The sequence below is a fragment of the Oryzias latipes genome, chromosome 23 (assembly GCF_053564925.1).
Source record: "Oryzias latipes strain Hd-rR chromosome 23, Olatipes_Hd-rR_3.1".
NCBI classification, from domain to species: domain Eukaryota; kingdom Metazoa; phylum Chordata; class Actinopteri; order Beloniformes; family Adrianichthyidae; genus Oryzias; species Oryzias latipes.
Genome location: NC_136259.1, coordinates 5,154,703 through 5,172,339, shown reverse-complemented (window position 1 = coordinate 5,172,339; position 17,637 = coordinate 5,154,703). Strand labels below are relative to the sequence as shown.

The 17,637-nt window shown below is 44.3% G+C and overlaps 1 protein-coding gene across 2 annotated transcripts in view; it reads right to left on the bottom strand.

Annotated features, from left to right (window-relative positions):
- Positions 1–4,905: 4,905 nt before the first annotated feature.
- large1 (LARGE xylosyl- and glucuronyltransferase 1) overlaps positions 4,906–17,637 on the bottom strand; it is a 42,271-nt gene continuing 29,539 nt past the window's right edge. For both annotated transcript variants that reach the window (XM_023952349.2, XM_078941705.1), the window contains 5 exons: positions 17,262–17,425; positions 15,203–15,481; positions 14,977–15,123; positions 12,491–12,686; positions 4,906–5,504 (listed from right to left, as the gene is read on the bottom strand). In XM_023952349.2, coding sequence (XP_023808117.1) covers positions 5,307–5,504; positions 12,491–12,686; positions 14,977–15,123; positions 15,203–15,481; positions 17,262–17,425 — 984 coding nt within the window. In that variant the 3' untranslated portion in view covers positions 4,906–5,306. The remainder of the gene's footprint in view (positions 5,505–12,490; positions 12,687–14,976; positions 15,124–15,202; positions 15,482–17,261; positions 17,426–17,637) is intronic.

Sequence of the window (17,637 nt, the reverse complement as noted above, 5' to 3'; positions counted from 1 at the left end):
GTCATTAGTGAGGTGCGAGTACCAAGTCCTTACTCACCCAAATGCTTTACGCACGTGACGTGCAGGTGATACGCAAGTACCACTACCCTCTGATTGTCCAAATACCTATTTTCTAACAGTCAGCTTTTGCACAAGGAGTGCACACCTGTCACGTGAACAGGACTAACCGGCTTCCTGGAGATTTTGGGGGGGTTAAAAAAGTGAAAAATGTGTATGACCTGCTTGGGTCTCAAATAGCTCCCCCTTACTTACCTTTATGTGTTGGTTAAGTGTTTGCTGGGACTATCGTCCACAGCTCGCCCATAGAAAAAACGCGTCTGAGCATTTGGGCTCCACGGGTTTACCGGAGCGGTCTACTGATCCTAAACCTTGACGTGGTACCTCAGTGCCCCCTGCAGGTTTGTCCAGTCTGCATCCACCTGTCAGGACAGTTGTTACTAAAGCCTAACCATCTATCAAGCTGAGATTTTCTATCTGAATGGACCACATTATAAAGATTATTCAGTTTATTCATAATTACATTTGGGATCTCTGTCAGTTCTCAGGTCTGATTTAAACAGAAAAGCATTTCCTGAAGTCATGCCCAGCTAGATCTTTGCATATACACCCCCAACCCCTACCCCCACTCTGTGCCCTTTGACCCCTGGTGCTATCCAAGGCACTTTAGGGTTGGGAGTTGGGTCATCTAGACCCACTAAACAGTGCGCTAAACCTTTTTTTCTTGAATGATTGGTGATCTTCACTGGTGTCCATGGATTATATGAAATCTTTCCACCTTTTATCCACCTTTGTCATGGTAGGGAGAACATGTCAATGTAAGGGTGGGGTCATCTGGACCCCACAAGATAGCACAAGGGTTAAAAAAAAGGGGGGGAGGAGTGTTAAAGTTTGGGACAGGGCCAGAGGGTAAATTGGGATCTGCCCAAAGCATTCCAGAAAGTACATAATGTTTGCTCCTGTTACCATACTGTGTTCCTGCAGCTGTTGGAGTCGGGGGGGGGGGGGGGGGTAATCTAGATGACCATAGAATGTCTAAAAGACCCCCACCCCCACCAGAGTGTGAGGTTTTTGTTTTGAAATTCTTGAGCGCCCAGTGAAGTGAGATGTTCTTCTTATTGGAATTCATCCTCCATGGTTTCACTGACAGGAAGTGAGGTTTTCCCACCTGACGCTACCCCACCTTTGGTTTTCCTGCAGCCCCAATCCGACCTGAAACCATTGACTGTATATGAAAACTGGACCGAGTGAGTGTGACGTCATGGAAATGGAAAAGTCCAACCACGTGAAGTCAATTCAGTCGCCATTTTTCTGGTGATAGGATCGCCGCCATGTTTGGGCCAGACATCGTCTGCAAGCAGCGATTGGTCCAAAATCTGTCAACCAGATTGGATGTGGGGGCCAGCAGGCACCGCCTACTTTTATTGAGGCATCTGATTGGTCAGTTTATAACTTAAACAACAAAAAAAAATATGATAAAATGAGGATGATCAAGAATATGTAAAAAAAAAAGGGATCAGAGCAAAAATGGTTATTCTGATAAAAATAGATGTTTATAGAAGTCTATGGGATTTTGGCTTCTTGGAACTAGCAGGAGCTTCCTGTTTGGGAGGAGGAGCCACTCAGTCCAGTTCTAATATACAGCCAATCACTGAAACGCAGCACCCGATCATCAGCTGATCATAACTGTTCTTCAGGCTCTACTGCCCCCTGGTGGTGGTTTTACATACTCTACACCCTTGGAGCTCATCCACACTCATGCATACTAATGCATCTTCATGCATGTTCAGTTCTGGTTTTGCATCTGAACCGGGTTCGGGTTCAGAAAACATAAAGGCAGTCTTCTTGTTTGTTGAAAAATACCAATTTGATTCCATCCGTCATTCTCCATAACCAGTTGTGGCTGCCACATGTGGTCATCAAAGACCATCATCAGATGATCGTTGAGCAGTTCGGGCTGGAGAGGCACCGGAAGGTGGACGGATCTTCTCGTCATCAGTGTCTTCTCCACTCACTTCCTTGCACGCGCCGTCCGTTTTGGCCGAGCTTCCTCCCAGCACGTCTTTCTCCTCAGTGTCGTCCGATCGGCTGGAAAAACCTTCCGTGTCTGAACCGGTCAGCATGCATGTGCGCGTGCACGTGTGCTGAAGCCCCTGCTGGTGAATTGGGACCTTCTCCTGTCACAGCTGTACCTCAGGCTAAAATGCTGTTCCTGCATCGGCCGTCAGGCTGTTTGACCTTTCGGCACTCGATTTTTTTTTTAGCCGTTTAAAGACTTCAGTTTTCTCTGACCACACCTTCACTTCTGACCGCCGTCTTCTGGCTGTGAGGACATCGGCGTCCCACGGATCTGAGCAGCTGCATGGGATTCACCTTCTCCCGCCTGGCTCTCACATCACGAATCTGAGCTTCTTCCTTCACTGTGGCCTCACCACAGCTGTAATGTAAACACTCTTTATTATAATGTAAACACTCTTTATAATAAACTTAAACACAATTTATGAATTTCTTTTGTTTCATAAAGTAAACAGGATGTCCTCCATCTGCCTGCAGATTTGTCTTTCACTCTGATTTCAGACTTTAATGTCCAACTTTTGTCATTTAGAAGCGGCTCTGATGACACGATTTCTTCAGGGTTTTCGTGCCTCACCAGTGTGGAGGGTTTGTGCGTCTGCGCAGACGTCTGCAGACTCACAGACGACATGAAATCCCTGCAGGATTTGTCTCCGGTTCATTCAGGCACCCATCGAACACCTTTGGAAGCCTGTTTGGTTCGTAAGATCAAACTGATGTTGAACTGGAAGAACAGAATTGGACGTTTGAAGCCTCTTTTACCCTCATTACTCCACGGAAGAAGCGTTTACTCGTCTAAAAACACATTTAGGTTTGATTCCAGAAAGAAAAGCTTCTTTGTGCTCGGATAAGACAGCAGGGATCTGAACTGTAGCTTCAGTTTCAGCCTCAACCCTGTGGTGGGGGTGGTTCCTACTTTCATACATTCATGGTACTAAATAGTAAATTGATAGTAGTAATAGTACTCATTTTAATGTTTGTTTTACAGCTGAAGCATTTCAGGTTTTTGGTCCAAACGTCTGGATTTAAGCAAATACGTTTTTTTGTGTTTTTCTAAAAATTACTGGAAATTGTTTAAAAATTGACAACCTTACTGGCAGCAAACATCGGAGTTTAGGGGGGAACTTGATGGTCTGTAGGTGGAGGGTCACGAGGTCAAATCCTGTTCAGACTAAACCTAACGGGACAGATTGCCCCCCCCCCCCCCCCCCCCAAACCTCATCATTTTCTGTTTGTGGAGGAAAATGGACACTTTAAAATAGATGTGTATTATTATTGTCTTTTTTGGGTGGCTGGGGGGTAATTTGGCAGAGGTGAAGCCTGTAACCAAAGTTGATTTTTTTCTGGATTTCTGGAGGTCTCACTAATCGCTGGCTCACGACTGTTACGTTTTGTGGAAGCTGACATGATTTCAGGTCAAAGTTAGAGTGCAGTTACAGAATAACTGCCCCACATACCCCAACCCTGCAGCTCCGCTGGAGGTGTTTTTGGGCACGTCAGAGGAAGATGGAACAAACTCTCAGAGTACTGAAGTAACTTGTTGTAAAGACAGGTACTCCTCAGAGGACCTTTACTGCAGCCTTTCTTTACTCACGCAGATTTCAAATAAAAATCCAGGACTCTTACAGACCTGAAAAGATCTCTGATCATCAGGAAGTCAGATGGATGTTATCCTGCGTTGGTCGCAGGTTTGGAATCGGTTTGAGGTGAAAGGAGGTTCTGCACGAAAACACAAGTCCTTCCTAGAAATCCAAATGGAACACAGTAGAAAACCAGAAAAGGAAGCTACTCTGGAGCGTCACTGATTGGATGATGAGTTTCTTTGAATTTGTCTTCAATGTTTCACACTAATAAACATTTTATACTGATTCCAGAGCAAATCCAGTGTCACTTCGTAGAAAATAACTTTCAGCTGTAACAAATGTCATCATCGGATCAGCGATTATTTGATCTGGTTTCATTTTCACTTTTTCTTTTTAAAAATTACTTTTGCTTTCTAAAACATTTCCTTCTTATTTTGTTTTGCTTCTTGGATATTTTTTTTGTTTTAGATTTCTAAAATGTATGCTTTTCTTATTTGTTTGGCTTTTTTACTTGTGATCTTTGGCCCGTTTTTTTTTGCGCTCAGTGATTTGTTGATGTGATTTGAACTTCAGGGCCACCGTAGTTCTGTCTGATCTTTGCATCAGGAGCAGCTGCAGCCAGAGACCTGCATTCTCCACCTCACGTAGATCTTCTTCAACAAGCTCCTGGAGATTCCAGCAGCTCTTCAGAAAACAGCGGCGGTTTGCCTTGTGTGAGACTCCTCCCCCTGGCCAACACGTCGGGCTTTGTGTCAGAGGCTGATTTAAGCGCAGAGCAGAACTTTCTGCTAAAGCTGCACCGCACCACCCTCTGCAGCGCGGGTCCAAGCGCCCGCTTTCAATGAGAAGTCTGTGTAAACACGCGTGTGCTAACTCTTGTGTTCACGCGTGTTTATACACATTTTTAGGCTCTACACACAAATTGCGCCTGCAGCAAGTCATACCAGATAAGAGTAGCCTGAAGGTCTAATTTCTGCGTTGCTGATCCTCACAACTTCCCCCTAGGTGTCAGGCAGGTCTAGCTTTTACACTTCTATTTGACCAAAACAAAACAAAAAAAAAAGCAGAACTGAGAGCCCCCCCGACCCAATTCAGGACAAAGACATGGACAAGAAACCTGCAGGAGGAGCAAAGATCCTTCTGCTCATGTTTGAGCTCAGAGTTTGGGCCTAATCAGGTAACATCTGTTCCCCGTTTCTGCTGCTCTCAGAACCGGGCTGGAGCTCAGGGGAATGACAGAACAAACACCAGATTTGTCGCTCCACACAATTCCCTTTAATTCATGCCCCCAACCGGAGGACTGAATGGGCGGAGTTAGAGGCACTCAGGGGTGACGCCCCTTTCCGTCTCCTCTGACATCACTGCATGTCCATCAGTCTGCATTGTCATGACAACGGGATGCTCAGCAGCTCCTCTGAAAGTCAGCATCGTCCTGACCAAACCTGTGTGGGGGTGGGAGGCTGCATGAACAGGAGGTTTCTCACATTTCCAGCCCGCCCCCTGCCCGGATCTCCTTGTCCGTGTGCGGGGGGGATTCACAGACTCGGGCTTAAGGTCAAAGTTCTGCGTCTGAGCCCCCAGTCCTGGCACCCTTCCCCCCGTGTATGGACCGTGTCACTGGTCCAGTGGGGGTGTGAAGGGGTGCAGCGGAGGCTAGCTGTTGTTGTCGGCCGTCATGTACTTGAGGGCGGCGAAGCCGAAGCGCCGCGACATGTTCTGCTGGAACTCCTCCTTCAGGGTCTTCAGGCAGACCCGGTACTGCTTGTTGGAGCGGAACTTGGTGATGTCGAAGCTGGGGGCGTGGGGCATGTGGATCATGTAGGCGTTGGGCAGAACCACAAAGTCGTACTCCTGCAGGGGGGCAGAGGGAAGAAGCGGTCAGGATCAGAGGAACCTGGATGTTCACGAAGCTGGGAACAGTCTGAAGTCACCTTCACCTGCACTTCTATACACACCTGTCTGCAGGTCACCTGCAAACTCTGAGGATAGGTTACTTCTTACAGGCTAAACAGCTAACAGCAATATGCCACATTCATACCAGACATGAGTCACATGTGACATTCGCTGGTCGACGCCCTTCCAAAAATGTGTTTATGAAGCTGACGCTCCAGCCCGGTGTGGGAGGAGCTACAGCCACATGTTTTTACGCCTCATCGATACACGGAAGCATTGACTGTGTGTTTCATTTACGATCCACGGAAGACGCGGCTGATGTTCAGAGATCAGGTTCACTTATTCTAAAGAGCTCTAGAAGAACATCGGTAATTGGTGTCTGCGTTCATGACGTCATTCAGAGTCTCCCAGTATGCCAGTGGTTCTCAAACTGTGTGTGGGGGGGGGGGGGGGGGGGGTGCGCAAGTCGCCCGGTGGGAGAAGGAGGGGGGAACAATGCCTGGATGTAGGAATTTTTTTCGCGGCGGAACATAAACAAATCGCGCTTTGGGTCTTACTTCACTTTCATGAACCGAATCCTAACGGTGACATTTGAAGATGTAATTATTGTTGTTAACGGTGGTTTTAAAGTCTTAAAAAAAAACGGTAAAGCCGCCGTTGACAACAACAATTACGTCTTCAGATGGTAATGCCGCCCGGATTTTCGCACACGCAAGCGGCACGGATTGGAAACTTTCTCTGCAACTGTGATCAGATTTGTTAAAGAATGGAGAAATGCATGTGTTGTGGGATGAGTGTGTGTGTGTGCTGAAACCAGTGTGTCTGATCTCGCACGCTGCAGGAAGGGAGGGGGGAAGCAGTCAGTCGCCGTTTTGGGAGTTAAAAAAAAAGTAATAAAGAAAGTTCATCTTAAAGAACTGAGACTGCTTTTCTTTTGGTTTAACCCGCTCTGGAGGCTCTGAAGGTTCGAACGGGGAAGTAAAGATCAGCGTTCGGTCCTGAAGAAGATCTCCCCTGCGTCTTCCCACCACGGTCAGAGAACGAACCCCCCCCTCCCAGGGAGGAGCGCCCCACAGTTTGAGAACATGCAAAGTGAATGATCCTTTATTCAATTTATTTATCTTTTAAAAAGGATCATCCACTTTGTACATGTCTTCTCTGCCAGGATTCCTTCTCAAATATTTTTGATTTTGATATTTTGAAATGGTCTTAAACGATTTTGGCTTATTTTGTCACAGTTTTTTGTTGTGTGTGTGTGTGTGTGTGTGTGTGTGTGGGTCATCATCTACTGCAGGAGGTGCGTCTGAGTGACGGACGCCTTCAGCGGTACGTCTGTCCCTCTGTCACACGGTCTGACAACTCGCTGTCCCGCATTAGTCCAAGGAGGGAAAAATTAAAACAAGAATAAAATTGGAGGATCGTTTTATTATTGTCTGGATGCAAATTAGAAGAAATGAAAGAATTTTTAGGAGAACGGTCAGATTCTCCTCCATGTTGGTTTGGTCGGCCGAGTCACTGTCTGAAATGCGCTGCTGCCAAATCGCCCTGTAGGATCGCATCTGCACGTCGACTTTACGTGGAAACTGGACGCTCCTGACGCAGGAACCGCATTTGGCGTGAATGCAGCTTCACTGTGGACACTCGCTGAGTGTCAGTGCTGTCTACATTATTGTTTATTACGGTATGTGAAGAAAAGCAACAGCATGAGACTAAACTGATAGGCAGGGCTGATAGGATCAAAAGGCTGCATCCATTCAATTCATGATACAATTTCCTTTTTAATTTCAAACTCATCTTATCATGTAACTAAAAATAGTTTCACATAGCTAGTGATTTAATTCAACAAAAGTGTTTTCCTTGAAAAAAAAATGGCTTCAAAGCAAAATTAAGTCACGGATTTAATGAATAAATGTTGATGCTTTAAGAACTATTTTAGACGGATGACACCGCTACGACTGCGAGATAAAAGAGTTTAACAGTAAACCTGCAAAACAAGAGGAAACAAACTGAAACATGCACTTCAGAGGAAGCAGATCTAACAACAAGATCCAGCTGTCTCTGTATCCAGAACGGTGCCAAACGCTGAGGACACTATGCACAGACAGAGAGGGACCCTTTGGTCCTTATGTCTGTAGCTGAAAGGTTTCATCACCATGGTTACAAACAGCGCGACACCACATGTAAAGCTTGATCAGCAGACGCTCACGAGCAGCTAAGTACGAACCTCTGAACAACACGACGGATGAGACAGAAATCTGTGTTTTTGACCCAAAAGAAGCAGAATCCAACAGTAAGGCAGACATAGAGAGACGAGACCTTTCTATTCATACAGGACATTCACAGACATTCAAGCTCACAAAGAGTAAAGAGTAACAAACAATAAGAGAAGGAATGATGGGGTTCCAGATTATTCCAGCAAATGCAATGAAAACCAGAAGGAGCTGCATTTCCAGAAGAAAATCCAGGATTGAATGCTGTATTGCTGAATGAATGTGAAGCTTAAAGGGTAATAATTGGCAACAATAAATAAATGAGCAAAATTGACCACAAATAAAGTGAAAACAGCACAATAACAAAGATTTTTGTGAAAAATGCCAGTGCCTGGTATCGAACCAGCAAGCCTCTGCACCAAGGATCCCCTTTGTGTTTCAGTGGAGGCAGAAATCCTGGAATATCTTGAAAAGTTCGAGGATTTGAAGGACCAAACGTCATAGCTGGAAAAAGCTGAAAGAGCTGAACATTTGAATAGTTGAATAGTTAAAACAACTGCAAAATTGTAGGAGTTAAGCGTCACAAAATGATGGAAGGTACTGTAACCCTTGTGCTATCCTAGGCACTTTAACGTTGGGAGTTGGGTCATCTAGACCCACTAGACAGTGCTCTGAACCTTTTTTCTTCAATGATTTGTGATCTTCTCTGGTGTCCATGGATTACATGAACTCTTTCCACCTTTATCCACCTTTGTCATGGTAGGGAGAACACGTCAATGGAAGGGTGGGGTCATCTAAGATAGCACAAGGGTTAAAAAAGAAAGAGAAACAGGAAAACATTGGGTTGAAGGCTTTAAACATTCCTCAATAAATGTGCACCAACACACCGATCAGTACCATTCTGCTTTTAGTTTCCTGTGTGTTGGCTAAAAATGAGAATCTTTGGTAAGGCTTGGGGCATTAAGCCTTTGACACCAAAACTCTGGTGCTGAGATTCTTTTAATCACACAACTAACAGAATTTCAGCAGCTTGTGAAGCGGAGTAAAAACAGCTGGGATCCAACACTTTACAGCACAGAAGTGTTTTTACGTAATTAACGGATTCTGACGCAGAGAAAAGCAGCTTTACGCCGCTATGCAACACTTCACGTTTGCATATCAATGCAAAGACAATGAGCTAAACCACTGTGATCACGTTATTTGGTCGCAGAGCATGCGTTATTTAGGCGTCGTCTGCAATATCTCCGATGTTGTAGGGTTATACTCCTCACTCAATCAGTGGTTATACTGACACAGCCTGGCTGACAGGACTACAGCCTGTTCAGAAAATACTAAAGAAAGGCAGACGGACCAACTAAGATCCTTTTCTTGCATTGCTGACGCTGAGAAACACAACAGGAAAAGGTAAGAGGAGTTTTCAACACCACAAATGTTAATAGGCAAGAGACCTCAGGAGAACTTTGTTAAGCTCCAGTGACATTCTACAACCAGCACTTCCTACAGAGGCACACGCTACTCTTCAATGACTGCCTTGAAGACAACAAAAGAACAAAACTTAAGATTACTCTGGGTATGTCGGTTCCAAAAGACCGGATATGAGTTGGCGTAATTACGCTCGACTTGGTAACCCTGGGTTAATGCACGTGCACGGCAAGTACATATAGACATTCTCAAGGGATCGCCAATTTACAGTCACCATGGAAACGCGTGGAGAAAAAAAGAGAGCGCTATACTTCAGTGAGACGGAGTCTGAGGTTTTAATGACAGCGTGTGAAGATTATACGTCCATCAATAAAGTAATACGGCTGCATCATCAGCAAAATAAAGAGTTTCTGCTTGGAGAAAAAGAACAGACAAAACAAGTAATTGAGTTAAAATGTATTAAACCTAATTTCTTTGTCTATCTAACTCAATAATTGTTTATAAAATTGAAATTTACATATTTATCTGACGAAATGTATTTTTACTGCAATTCAAGTAAATGTCTTTCCATCGTGATTTATTGTACTTCTTGAACTCTCATAAGTTTGAGGCCGCAGATATTCACTTTTTAATATTTGCAATATGAAGCATGTTTAAAGTTATCATAACTCTGATTCTAATTTCAGTTCTTGCAATATCACATGGCACTAGGGGTGCTAACAAAATCCATCACCCTCTCCTTCCCTCTCACTCATGGTGCAGAAAGAATTAAACAAATCCGTCCAGACAGGCAAAGGGAATGGTATCCCACAATCCCTTGTGCTGCCGATCTAACAGCAGCACCAAAGTTACACCTACGTAATTGAATTAATTTGAATGAAAGTAAAATAAATGTCTGATAACTATGTGTTATTTTTAAGCTGACTTAACTAAAAAAAAGATTTATCTTAACTGAAGCAAATAATTAAGTTAGATCAATGTAAAAAAGTTCCAACATCCATGTGTGGTCTCATCACCCTCTCACGGTGGAAAAAGTATTATCTGAGCTTCTTCATCCACTAAATCATCTTCAAATGGACACGCCATGCTGCTTCACCTCTCTGAAAACAAACTAAAAATCAACTAAACCTGCTCCAGACCAGGTTATGTTCAGAGCATGAGTTGCTACGGCAACTTAACATACCCTGAAACATACCTCCATTTCTGGAACTGAAAGCTGAGGTTATCCGCTTCCTTAGTCTCAAACTTACCATGGTAACTCACATAACCTGCTTTCTGGAATACCGCCCTGATGGTGTCTAGCGGTGGTCAACAAAACACACACTGAGCCGCACACCTATGACATCTGTACAGACACAATACGAGACACATGAGTCACATTCAGATGCAAACCACACAGGACCAACCAGAGGATGACCTGATAAGAGAGTGGGCCCTCCCCTCTGACAGAAACTGTTCAAACTGGGATGGATGACCGATGCAAAGACTAGGTGTCAAATTTTTTAAGTCTTTCTTGCAGTTTGAGTACTCTATACATTGTTATGGTAAATGTTATTCAAGTTGAATTGAGCTAAAGCTTGCTTAAAACGCTTGTGTGTTCCCTGTTATGTTTACAAATGTGTAGGCTGAGCCACAACAGTAATTACATATGTGATTTTGAAATGTCACTGTTGTGTTTGAGAAGAAAATATGGGGTCGGATAAAGTGCCATGCACTAATAAATGTGTTAAGATCTTCATCTATGAGGCGTAGTAACACAAGACTGTGATGGGGTTTTTAACTGTTGAGCTTACAGCTACCAAAGTTGATATAACAATCACAGGAGTTTGAAAGCACAGCACTAAGAGGCGGTCTGTCATTACCACAAAAGTATGTAAGGAAATTATAGTAATCTGTGACCCTATGCCAAAGGGCTGCTGGTTTGATTCTCTGCTACCCTTGGTATGTCAAAGTCTCCTAGAAAAGGACACTATGGCCTGTAGTTGGCTCTAGCGGGTAAAACATGAGGAGCTGTGTGAAGCGCTACACAAGTACAGAAGAATAAAGTTATAGCATTGCCACACAAAATAGGATTGTCATTTCACTGTTGGGATAAAAGACAGTAAATGCTTTCCAAATTAGCCACCAATATTAATGGTCCAGTATTTCATTGTTAAGTTTCCAGGTGAGCACATTATAATAGTTTGATTTGTATGTATTTGGTTTTGTCAGGCGTCGGGGTCGTCCCCGCACAGCTGCTTGAGGATCCGGTCTGACACACCTGTTCAGCATCCAATCAGTGAACCTATCTTAGTCCATCTCACCCTCCAGCCTTTGTCGGTTTGTCTGCTCTAATGAAGGACTCACCGATCCAAGCCAAAGCCTACGCCAAAGCCCAAGCCTACGCCAAAGCCAACGCCCACACCCAAGCCACCAGAACCAAAGCCACCAGAACCAAAGCCTCCAGAACCAAAGCCTCCAGAACCAAAGCCTCCAGAACCAAAGCCTCCAGAACAAAAGCCCACAGAACCAAAGCCTCCAGAACCAAAGCCACCAAAACCAAAGCCACCAGAACCAAAGCCTCCAGAACCAAAGCCTCCAGAACCAAAGCCTCCAGAACAAAAGCCCACAGAACCAAAGCCTCCAGAACCAAAGCCTCCAGAACAAAAGCCACAAGAAACTCTCAATCCACCCCCAAATAACAAAACCGGAACTTTCTGCCACTCTTCAAAATGTCTTCCTTTTTCTTGGAAAGTGTTACGATATCCAATCAACTAATATGGTAAGAAGACGTTGTCCATTTTGCAGACAGAGTGTCACAGGCCCAACAAAATGTTTGAGACTGCGTTGTCCTGAGAGACTAAAGATGCCAAACAAACTTTAAAGAACTGTGTAAAAATAATTTAAAGACTGGGTGTATTTGGGTTGTGGATTCAACAAAGGGTGGTGTTTTTGTATATATGTATATTTCAAAATAACAACGTAATTGAGAAACATCATTGTGTCGTGTTGAAGTTGTTTGGTATAAATTGAGAAAAAAAAATACATGCATTTAAGACAGAAAGTACAACCCTAATTAATTTTGTAAATGCTCTTGTACAGGAGGGTCTGAGTGTTACAAAGTCAACCATAAACAGCTCACATGTTGAGAAATCTGTTTTTTTGCAGTGATCTGGTCTAAGGATGTTACTGAACGTTGAAAACAAATGTAGGTTTATTGGACAGTGGAGGACTTAAATGCCTCAAAAAGGTTGAAATGAGCCAATATTTACTGACAGACTGACTGCAGAACCTCACCTGCACCTGTTAAACTTCAAAGGTTTTCTTCCTCACCTGAGCGTCCAGCTCCATGATGTGAGCCACCTTATTCCAACCAAAACCCACGAAGCGCCGGTCATACTCCGGACTGTCCCTTCTCACCATGACGTAGGGCTCAAAGTCGGGCTCCCACTGCACCCTGTAGGGCATGGTGGCTGTCCGCCATTTGGCAAAGTTGGTTGGTGCGTGGCCTTTAGTCCAAACGTGGTATCTGTCAAGGAGGGGGGCAGTCATGGAGGTTATTGCCAAGCATAGCTGACCTGAGAGCAGCTTCTCCCAAAGCATCTGCTCTGGCTGCACAGTTCCAGTAGTAATGGTTCCAGTCCAGTTACACTTCTGGTACTATTGTAATTGAAACACTAGCAAGATGTTAGTTATAAAATGGTGCAGCTCCTAAAACAATTACAGTTCTGGTAAAGTTCTGGTTCTACAGCAGTCCTGCTACTGTCAAGGTTTGTGTTTCTTTATGGCTTTGGCCCTGGAGAACAGTTTTACTACAGTCATGGTTTTGACCATATGTTTATGGTTTTGTAAAAGTTGTAGTTTTGGTAATGTAACGGTTCTGGTCCTGTAACAGTTCGGGTCCTGTTACGGTTCTTTGTCTAGTAGGGGTTTAACAGTACACGTAGTGGGACCGAACTGTTTCGGTACGGCAATTTCTGTTCGGTTCATGTTTGTACCGTTTCAGTTTTTCGGTTTGTTTATTTTTGCCCTCCAAATGTGTTAACTTTGCGCCGAGGCGGAACTAATGTTACTCACTGTATTCCGGCAAAACTCTTAGTGGTTGCTGGGGGGGGCGCACAGCGCAAGAGTGTGTGTGTGAGCGCGCGTTCAGTGTGTGTTGTTCAGTTACGGAGAAATCATAATTAAAAAAGTATTTTTTCCCAAAAGAACGGAGACTGATTCTATTGCATTTCAGGTTCAACAGCTATCAGGTCACGGTGGTGACAGTGCACATGTCAACAGTATCAGCATGGCTAATGCAGACGCAGGGACCCCCCATCCCTCCATCTCCTAACGCTCTCCTGTGTGGGAACACTTTGGCTTTGTTGTCAGCATCCATGAAGGAAAAAGGCATTTGGATAAGTCGAATGCTGTGTGTCAACATTGTTACACTAAGATAGCGTATACCTCAGTAAGATTTTTCAGGCCAGTGTTAAATATCTTTTCGTTCTTTAGTTTTTCGTTCCTGGCGGCTAATACTTTTTCTTAATTTATTAAGCAGATGACCTACATAGGTCAATTTTATTTATTGTTATATAAAAAGAATAATTGCATTTTGCAAGGAATTTTGTTCAACCTTTTGTGCCGAAAAAAATACCGGAAAAAAATAGATCAAAAATGTTATTAATCTCCCAAGAGAGAAATTCAGGTGTCCAACAGCAAAACACACACAATAAATAACAATAAAATAATAGTTCATTAAATAGCCGTTCACATCAGGCAGATTTGTACCGAACCAAACAGCCGTACCAAACCGAAACGTATCGAACCGAGCCCTATGAAACTCTGAATCGAACCAAATTGATATTTGAGTGTATCGATAAACCCCTCGCGTCTAGTAAGGTTTTGGTAATGTTACAGGTCCGGTCCTGTAACAGCTCTGGTCCTGTTACTGTTCAACTTCTAGTAAGGTTTTGGTAATATAACGGTTCTGGCCCTTTACTGGTTCTGGTCCTGTAACGGTTCAGCGTCCATTAAGGTTTTGGTAATGTTACGGTTCTGGTCCTGTAACAGTTCTGGTCCTGTTACGGTTCAGCGTCTAGTAAGGTTTTGGTAATGTTACGGTTCTGGTCCTGTGACAGTTCTGGTCCTGTTACCGTTCAACCTCTTGTAAGGTGTTGGTAATGTTACGGTTCTGGTCCTGTGACAGTTCTGGTCCTGTTACCGTTCAACCTCTTGTAACGTGTTGGTAATGTAACTGTTCTGGTCCTAATACAGTTAGCGTATAGTACGATTTTAGTCCTGTGATGGCTTGGTTCGGTTAGGGTTCAGCGTCTGATAAGGTTTTGGTAATGTAACGGTTCTGGTCCTGTAACGTTCTGGTCCTGATACGGTTCAGCATCTAGTAAGGTTCTGGTCCTGTGACTGTTCTGGTCCTGTTACAGTTCAGCGTCTAGTAAGGTTTTGGTAATGTAACAGTTCTGGTCCTGTAATGGTTCTGGTCCTGTAACGGTTTTGGTTCTGTAGCGGTTCTGGTCCTAATACATTTAGCGTATAGTACGATTTTAGTCCTGTGATGGCTTGGTCCGGTTAGGGTTCAGCATCTGATAAGGTTTTGGTAATGTAACGTTCTGGTCCTGATACGGTTCAGCATCTAGTAAGGTTTTGGTAATCTAACAGTTCTGGTCCTGTAATGGTTTTGGTCCTATGACATTCTGGTCCAGTTACGGATCAGCGTCTAGTAAGGGTTTGGTAATTTAACGGTTCTGGCCCTGTAACAGTTCTGGTCCTATTACTGTTGGGAAATGAGATGTTCTGTTGAATAGAAGGGTTTGCACCTGAAGGTGAAGAGTGTCCCCATGTCCAGTTGGGACAGTAGCTCGGCTTTGGACTTGGGGAAGGACAGGCGGTACCGCAGCGTCTCGAAGGCTGGAACCACCAAAGCTTTCTTGGTGTTGGCCATGTCCAGCTGAACTACAGACTTCCTGTGAACAGTCAGGCATAATGCATTAGAAGCCACCAGCAACAGGTGGAGACAGCCTGGGGAGGTTCCTCTAAGCTCACCTCAGGTACTCGTAGAGGCCGTACATGGGCAGGAAGTCGATGTCGGACAGAAACATGTAGGGGGTGTGGACCTGCCGCATAGCCACGTTCCGCAGCAGGTTTACAGGGTAAAACTGCCCCTCCTTGTAGACGATGTGGTAGCCCACGTTCCCCCGACTCATCAGCACCTCTGACCCCTGAGCATACCTCAGGAACTGCTGTGCTTCAGCATCCGACAGGTACAAAGCCAGGCTGATCGGCCCCTCCCAGTGCTTACAAATGGCCTCTAACATCTGGAGCCTGTAGACACATGACAGTGTTGACACCAGGACTTCTATCGGCACCAGTCTAATCCAACATCGACGCTCTTTAGGAAGATAATCAGTCACTGTGGCTTAGTGCAGCGTTTTTGGTGCACCGTTCATTCCCAGTTAGCATGTCTCGTTTGGTAGTGCATATGAAAACGTAGTTTAGCCAACCACAATCAAGAAACCATATACACCGTTTTTAGAAAGCGCTGGATGCCTCATATTATTTATTTTATGAAAGAAACCGGGAGGCCGTTGGAAATTTGAATGTGGGCCGCATTTGGCCCATGGGCCGGACTTTTCAGTCAGACAAAACTCTTGCAGTAGAATACATTTATTTTCACATACTTAATTTAAATCTTAACTGGCATTAACAAACTTTGGCATAAGGCTCCGTACAATTCCATGAGATAATTTCCATAAACTTTAGGGTAAGAAACCCCAAACGGAGCCCACAGGTGGAAGCCGGGGAGGAGGGTGGGGCGACGAATGCAGCGCTGCGGTAAGAAAGAGAATGAACGGCTGCACACCTGGACTTAAATAGAACGCTGAACAGGTGAGTTAATTAGCTACCACCCTAGGGGGGGGAAGAGACTGCAGAGTTTTGGCTGCCTGAAAGGTGAACTCGTTCGCTATTTTGTGGACATGTCTGTTCAAGACGTTGAGTCCTTCTGGTTCTGTTTATTAAAGAAAAATGCTTTGATGCTGTTTATCGCTTTAATAGCAGAAATGTTGCCGATGACACCTATGTATTGGCATTTTTCACCGTTCTGAAACACATTACTAATGTAAAGTGTTGCAAATCAGTGCAAAGCTGCTTTTCTCCACTTCAAAATCTGTGAGAATGACGTCAGTTACGTAAATGGTTAAAAGTGAAGCTACATACACAACGGGCATTGGTGGCAGCTTCAAAAATGTGCTTAATGTAGGTTTTTGAATGAATTTCTTTTTTTTGACTAAATTGTTCAAAAACCTGTTCGATACAGGTGTGACGCAACCCGATACCAGCGCAGGTACTCAGATTGGAAGACACTTTGTTTAAAATGTCTAAGCAGTGGAAATCCGGGGAATTTGGATTTTTCTTTCACAGTTCTATTCTGATATATGAAAGACTTGGTGTCATAGAATTCCAAACAGGCACAAACGGCCATTATAAACTTCTCCTTTATAATCGATTTCAAGCGGTTGGTACTTTTGTGTTTTGAAAAGGACGCTACTCACACATCATTATCAAATCTGAGTCCCTGACTGGTCAAAGTTCAAATGGTTTAACTTTCAGTTCACGGGTTTAATTGCTGTGCATTTTAACGTAAAAAGACTTCAAAACTTGCTTAGCAACTCGTGGACGCAATAGTTTTGAACGCAAAAGTACAAAACGCGCACATAGGTGTGTTTATGTAGACATAGCGGTTGCTCGTCCGCACGTTTTACGAGCTCGTTGTGAACATAGCATTACAGAATTTGAAAGAATCTAAACACCCAAGCTAAAGCTCTGGTGTTAAAGGTTAAGACCTAATCATACAAAGATCTTCTAAGTTTGGCCTGCAGGTCCTTCTAGTTTCTCTGAGCAGTGGATGGACTGAAGGGTCAGTAACGTCCATGCGGACACAGAGGAAGTCTTTAGACAAAGAAGCAACGTGACGGTTTCCCCTCGAATGTTTAGTAATGGTGCATACAGGTTTATTTTCATTTCGTTTAGTGACTAACAGTCGATGTGCTTTGGAAAGTGGACTGCCCCAGACAGAATCAGGGATGCAGGTGTGCTGGCTCACCTGTCCATAGACAGCTGAGCCACCAGAGTGACATCAGTGCCATCAGAGCTGGGCTCGTACTCGTAGTGCAGAAAGTACAGATGAGTTCGGTGAACGGTGAAGCGCTCCCGCCGGAATTCGTAGCACGGATCATCTTCATCCAGCTCCATCAAAGTCTTCTGGAGCTACAGAGGTAGCACAGAGACTCTTTGTCATCGTCACTTCAGAAGTGACCCTTATGTTGAGGAACACATTTGTGGTGAAGGGAGGTCAGCCGACAGGCCTACAGGGTGTTTGAGGTCCGAACTTGTCGTATCTGCAGAGACTTGACGGTAATTCAGCTGAAAACCTTCAGCGTGTTCACAAAGACCACACCTGTGTGTGAGGAATCACCTGC